Source organism: Protobothrops mucrosquamatus, unplaced genomic scaffold (assembly GCF_001527695.2).
Source record: "Protobothrops mucrosquamatus isolate PMUCROS unplaced genomic scaffold, P.Mucros_1.0 scaffold_206, whole genome shotgun sequence".
Classification (NCBI taxonomy): Eukaryota; Metazoa; Chordata; class Lepidosauria; order Squamata; family Viperidae; genus Protobothrops; species Protobothrops mucrosquamatus.
Window position 1 is genome coordinate 182,683 of NW_015386282.1, and position 6,872 is coordinate 189,554.

The following is a 6,872-nucleotide window of genomic DNA, read 5'->3' on the forward strand; positions in this document are numbered from 1 at the left end:
ACCTTTGAGTTTTATTTATTTAATTGCTTGGCTACCCAACTTGAACAATACATAACTAAATAATTTGTAAACTGGAGTTGCTGAGAATCGAGCAGCATATATGTTTTATTAATTAATTAACAATGAGACTCTGAGCAGCCTACAAGAAATAATCAAGATAAAAACAACAATCAGGAATTAATAATAATAATCTTACAATGATACCTTTAATACCATCAAATAAAAATCTGCCTATCCCAGGTCCTTGGGAAGGACTCAATAAGTGGATAAAAATGCCAAATCCAGTCTAAACATCTGGGTGATAGCATGGCAAACCATAATTATAATTCATTTCTTTTATATAGGTAGCCTTCGAGTTATGATAGCAATTGGGACCAGAATTTCTGTCACTAAGCAATGTGATCATAAAGTTCAACGTCGTGTGGCCACATAACTTACTACCAGCCATTTCAGTTGCCATCATAATTAAGGGCCGCATGGGACATTGAGGACCAGATCTGATCACAACTTCTGACATCCTGCCAGCTTTGCCATTGACTTTGCTTGGGGGAAGCCAGCAAGAAACAATGGAATGTCTGGTCACACGGTTGCAGCTTTTGTAATGTAATCATGAGCTGGGTAGATCAGGGGTAGGCAACGGCTGGCTAGGAATTCTGGGAGTTGAAGTCCACAAGTCATTAAAGAGCCAAGGTTGCCTACCCCTGAACTAGATCATAAGCATGTGACTGCAAGGATACTGGAACAGCTGAATTCCAAGAACCGGTCATAAGTACCATTGTTTAGTGCTGTTGTAACTTCAAACAATCAATAAATGAACGCTCATACTCATAACCCAAGTATTACCTGTAATGCAACTATATCTACGCATTTAATTTGATGTAATTTAATTTAAATACATTTTATTGAGAAAGCATCCATACGTTTCACCAGAAACTCAAAAGAGATTTATGGCAGAAAGAACTTACAGTATTTCAAAACTTCTCCCAAACCACAGAAAAGCTAAGGCCTACAAGAATATCACTGAGATCACAGAGCAACTCAATGATAAGTACAGATCATGAATTACCACTGGCCATGCGGAACAACAGAAACAAAAGGATTGTTTCTTCTGTCAAGAAGTAGCTCCCTTTGACCCTCCCTGAAGGTTCATCAGCAGAAAAAACAGACTACCATGATATCTTAAGAATCACTTAGGTGGCTGATTGGCTGATCATGAAAAACTAAGCACAAATAAACCAGATTTGTCTTCAGATAGGAACCAAGAAATCCCTAGGAACCAAGAAATCCCTAGGGGTGTCAAACTCGCAACGTCATGTGACGTGTCATGACGTATCGCGACTTTTTTTTCCCATTGCCGGCAATGGGGTGGGCACGGTTTTGGTATGACACATCCGGCCCGCGGGCCGGCAGTTTGACACCCCTGCCCTAGGCTGTTGACTAAACTGGAAAGTAAAAGCAAAAGGCAAAATCTGGGAAGAAGGGTATGGGAAACCACTGCTGTATCACTGCTCAGAAAACTGCATGAGGTTACCAGGAGTTAAGCTCAGATCAAAGGAGACTTTACTCTTAATGGTAAACACAGGAAACCCAAGCTTGTTTTTTTCTATCCTCCTTCACAATTCTTTTTTCCTTATTTTTTTATATAGATAAACCCAAGTATAAGACTATCTAGGCCAGGGGTAGGCAACCTTGGCTCTTTTATGACTCGTGGACTTCAACTCCCAGAATTCCTGAGACAGCATGGCTCAGCTTGGAAACCTCTCCCTTTCCTCTCAGCATGGCTGGCTCAGGACTTCTGGGAGTTGAAGTCCACGAGTCATAAAAGAGCCAAGGTTGCCTACCCCTGATTCTAGGCAAATCACTTTGATAGTATGCTTGCCTAAAAACAGGGAAAATGTTTAAAAGTTCTAAACATTTTAAAATAAATAAACATAATTCCTAACTACTAATTACTAAATCTTGGGTTCACAATATATAACGCAGCTATAACGGATTTTTCGTAATGTGTCAGGTATGAAACTGTCAAGAGAAACAAATGTATTAGGAGATTTACCTGGGTTTCAGTCTTAAATAATTATTATTTTTAAATATACCACACTTTGGGGGAAATAGAGAGCAAAAATTATAAAAGTAATTGCCAATGTATACTATGTTTTAATTACAAAAGAAACAGCCTTGCACTTTGAAAAAAGTGAAGTAGTTGCTAAAGAAGAAAATACAACAAGGCTCCCCAAACAATTACTGCTTTGATGCTCTTTCTTTAAACAAGCTATAAAACCCATATTAGCATTTCACATCTATATTTCTTCTACATTCACATGTCTAAGAAATAAATGGTAATAAGAATATTCTGTAGGAAATGTATTCTCATAAACACAAATACTAAATGTCTAGTTGAAACAGCACTGTAACAAAGGAGACTTTGCAAAATGTGATGATTGTGTTAAACTATTATCTTGAAGAAATTCTCCCCTAGATTCTACCCTTTCCACCATTTTTAGAAAATACTTTAAATCTGCTAGATTGTCAGCACTTCTGCCTTGTAAAGGTGAGCAGAAAAGAACAAGAACTACAATTATTTATTTATTCATTTAGTTACCATATCTTGTATGCTACTCAATTCAAAACAATTCCAACCAATATACTATATCTATAGGAGATACAAAATAATTGTATTTAGTGTTTTCGGGTTATAATTTGGAGAACGTGAGAAACATAAAATTAAAATTTGGCAGCACATAAATAATGCAAACAAAATGTATGACAACAACACAATAAAACAGTTTTCTGATCAAAAGAAGCATCTCCTCTCAGTGGCATAAAAGGCACATTGATAGCTAAATGATAAAACTGGAAAACTTTCGATTCTAAATATAGTAAGCATAAAATCCGTTGAAATATTCACCAAAGCAAAGCCACAAGACACCTTGGAACACTTAAAATCGTAACAGAATATTAGGCAGGAAAGATTTAATACAGTAAAAGACATTCATACAAAAAAATGGAATCTGGCAATCTCCACAGAACCCAAACGCACAAAAAGTAGGCCTACTGTAGGGCTTCCTAAAACAGTGGGGCAGGATGTCATTTTCTCATTTTCTGCTAAACACAGGATATCTCTCCACTTGACTGTGATTCCAAATTAAAGATGATGACTTCAGCAATAAGCAATGGATTTTTTTTTTGAGAAATGGCATGCTTTGAGAATATCAAAAAAAGGAGAGAATGTAATTGAATACAAACTGTAACTATTACAGGAGATACTGTAAAATATTATTAATATGTGTCTAGACACCACTGAAGTGTGAAAAATGTAAGAACATTAAAAAAACAGTTACTGCTGGCATACAGCATTCAACGTTTCATTATTGGAGAAAAGCAATAAAGGTTCTTCAAGAATCTTCCAATTCACCTGAGCATTTCACAAAGAAACTGTATTCCTAATATCCTAACTTTTCCTGGATACAATCTTCCAGTTGTCTGAATAAAATGTACAAACATATCTCAACGATCTTGAAATTTTAAATCATATCAAGCACAACAAACGAACATTATTTCAGTGTATACAACTGCATACCCAAGCCACACTGGTTGTTGTTGTTGTTTTTTAAAGTATTGTTAGATGCAAATGTAGTATTTTCAAATCTGGGACTTTTCTCTTATCACATACAGAGCACAGATTATGTTTCGCTCTTGAATAAAATAGATTTATCCCTGGGTATGTATAAGATTACCCTTTTACAAAAACTGTTCACCCTGGAATAACCAATTTGCTCAGCAGAGAGTCTGTTAATGTCAGCTATTCTTTAGAAGAGGTTATTTTCAAGCATGAGGGCATAATAAGCATCTCTCTTTGCATCTTGAAAGCAGCCACATCTTTTATCATGCTAATGACAGAGTTATGAAAGCATATGCACATGCATAACTGACCTTGCTTCCTCCTACAATCTGTCATGCAGCCACTATTAAAAACAGTCGCCCTTCTTTCTCATGTAATTATCCATTTTCACCCTTCCTTCCCCCCCCATTATATGCCTGCCAATGTAATGTTATACTTCAAATTTCTGATGAAATATCCTCCAGTCCATTTATGCCAAAATAAAGCACGTTAATATTTAATATGCCACAAGCAGCAGCTGCACAAGCCCAGAAAAAGATCTGGCTGATTTAATGATTCAAAGACTTCTTACACATCCCGCACATTGCAATGCACTTCTTTCAAAGGAAGGTCACCGCAGCTGACTTTGTGCCTGAGGCAGGACTAGAACTCGGGGTCTCCCGATTCCTAGCCTGATGCGTTCACCACTACATCAAACTGGCTCTTGAAGAATACTTTTTATGGATATGTAAAATGTTTGCATGTCTCCTTAAAATCATCTCTAGATCATTGTACGCTGAGGGTTGTTTTAATGAGCTTTTCTTGGTTTTATTTTCTTTTAACCTTATGCAGGGTTTTTGTTTTTATTTTATTTTTTAGTTTTTGTCTTGATCAGGGGTCTTCAAACTTGGCCCTTTTATGACTTGTGGACTTCAACTCCCAGAATTCCTCAGCCAGCATGGCACACTGGCTGAGGAATTCTGGGAGTTGAAGTCCACAAGTCATAAAAGGGCCAAGTTTGAAGATCCCTGGTCTTGATGCTTTGCTTGCTTAAAAGAAGAACAAAGGAGAAACGACATAGCGTTCACCAAGTTCGAAAAGTCACAAAACATTGTTTTCTAAAATCTACAGGATATGTCGGATTGGGCCAAAGTTCAAATTATGGGAATAAAGCAAAATGACCATGTCATTTTGATGCGAACATGTATAGAACTACAGGTAGTCCTCAACTTACAACAATTCATTAAGTGACCGTTCAAAGTTACAACGGCACTGAAAACAGTGACCGGTGACCGGTTTTCACACTTAGGACCGTTTAGCATCTCCACGGTCATGTGATCAAAATGCAGACGCTTGGCAACTGACACATATTTATGACCACTGCAGTATCCTGGGGTCACGTGATCAACGTTTGTAACCTTCTGACAAGCAAAGTCAATGGGGAAGCCAGATTCACTTAACAAACGTGTTACTAACATAACAAGAGCAGTGATTCACTTAACAACTGTGGCAAGAAAGGTCGTAAAATGGGTCCAAATTCGCTTAACTGTCTCACTTAGCAACAGAAAGTTTGGGCTCAATTGTGGTCATAAGTCAAGAACTACCTGTAGAGACTGGAGAGAAGAGAAAGTAGAAACATTTATGTTTTTTGACAAGTCTGCTTTTCTATGAAATATTTATTGCCCTAACTGCAGCATTTCTAGAAGGGAAAGAGAACTCAGTGTTTAATTTTATCACTTCTTCATTATACTGTCATTCACTCTCCTGGTATATGACAAAAGTTTATGAATAGTTCATGAAATTCATAAAGTTGTTGGGGGAAAAAAATAATGTAAGCCATCATGAATCTGATCAAGTTTCGTAGCACACAGTTAATAGCAATAGCAATAATAAAGGTAAACTAAGGAGAAAGGGTTTTTTTTTTCAAATTTCAACCCCAAAACAGACATCAAGTCAAAATTAATTACCTTCAGAACATCTGAAACAGTTCAAACTTTTTCTAAAAGTTCAGATCGGTCTTGAAATAAATTAATCTAAATATTTCTATCTGGCAATAATAAAAATCCACCAAAGAATATTTAGAAATATTATTTTGCCTCCTGGAAAGTTGGCAGATAATATATAACACAAAATATTATGTTTTTATGGGGCGGTGCAGTGGCTCAGTGGTTAAGACGCTGGTCTTGTCGGCAGGAAAGCTGGCAGCCCAGGTTCCAGACCCAAGCGCCACAGGACGGGGTGAGCTCCTGTTACTTTCCTCAGCTCCTGCCAACTTAGCAGTTCAAAAGCATGCAAATGCGAGTAAATAAATAGGTATCACTTCCAGCGGAAAGTAACAGTGCTCCGTGACATCATGTTGGCCACATGACCATGGAAATGTCTTCAGACAGGACTGGCTCAATGTCCTTGAAACAGAGATGAGCACTGCCACCTGTAGTCAGCAATGACTAACAGAGTAAAATCCACAGGGACTCCTTACTTTTATTATGTTTTATAGCCACTTTAATTTGTATACCCCACTATCAAGACATAGTAAATAATATCCATAATTGATGACACCGATGACCTATGTAAAATAATGTCATTATGCTATTATTGCTATAATATTGCCAAAAAGTGTCGTCTTTTTAAAAAAACTAATTACCTCCAATCCAACTTGTCAACCAGAAAGGCACAGATAAGAAATCCAGTACGATTGAAACCATGTGTACAGTGAACACCTAGAAGACAAAAATTGAAGAAAAAAATATAATTGCAATTTCCAAGCTCACTTAAAAGCATCAGGAACATTTGCTTGTCAGAATCACTCCTCTTACAAGGGAATTAGTCCTCACGTAGTAGAATTAGGTGATAATTCATCTCTTCTCATACCATCTACTTCTTCCTTCTCTCCAAGAGGAAATTAGAGCATGAACAGAGCCGATCACATAAACAGTTCCTCAAATAAGCAAACATCTCAGTTCTTTGCTTTGCACATTCAAAACAAAACGAGGGATTGAGGGCAATCTATGAATATGGAAGGCATTTTTCCAACCATTTTTCAATCATCATTCTCTAGCTCTACAGTGACAGCAAATGTTATGTTATGTTAATTTTAATTTGTATACCGCCCTTCTCCCATAGGACTCAGGGCGGTTCACAGCATATTAAAAAACAAATACTATACACAAAATACAAAAATACAGAAATACAAAAATAAAAACCCCAATAAAAGCCGAATTAAAAACCAAATATTGCCAGCTGTGTTTCCGATTAAAATTACTTTTAAAATCAT

The 6,872-nt window shown here is 36.9% G+C and overlaps 1 protein-coding gene across 1 annotated transcript in view; it reads right to left on the reverse strand.

The window, feature by feature from the left end:
* The window catches only part of RNGTT (RNA guanylyltransferase and 5'-phosphatase), a 122,880-nt gene that overhangs the window by 103,642 nt on the left and 12,366 nt on the right, over nt 1-6,872 (reverse strand). The window contains exon 5 of the mRNA XM_015826119.1: nt 6,243-6,318. Within this exon, the coding sequence (XP_015681605.1) occupies nt 6,243-6,318 (76 nt within the window). The remainder of the gene's footprint in view (nt 1-6,242; nt 6,319-6,872) is intronic.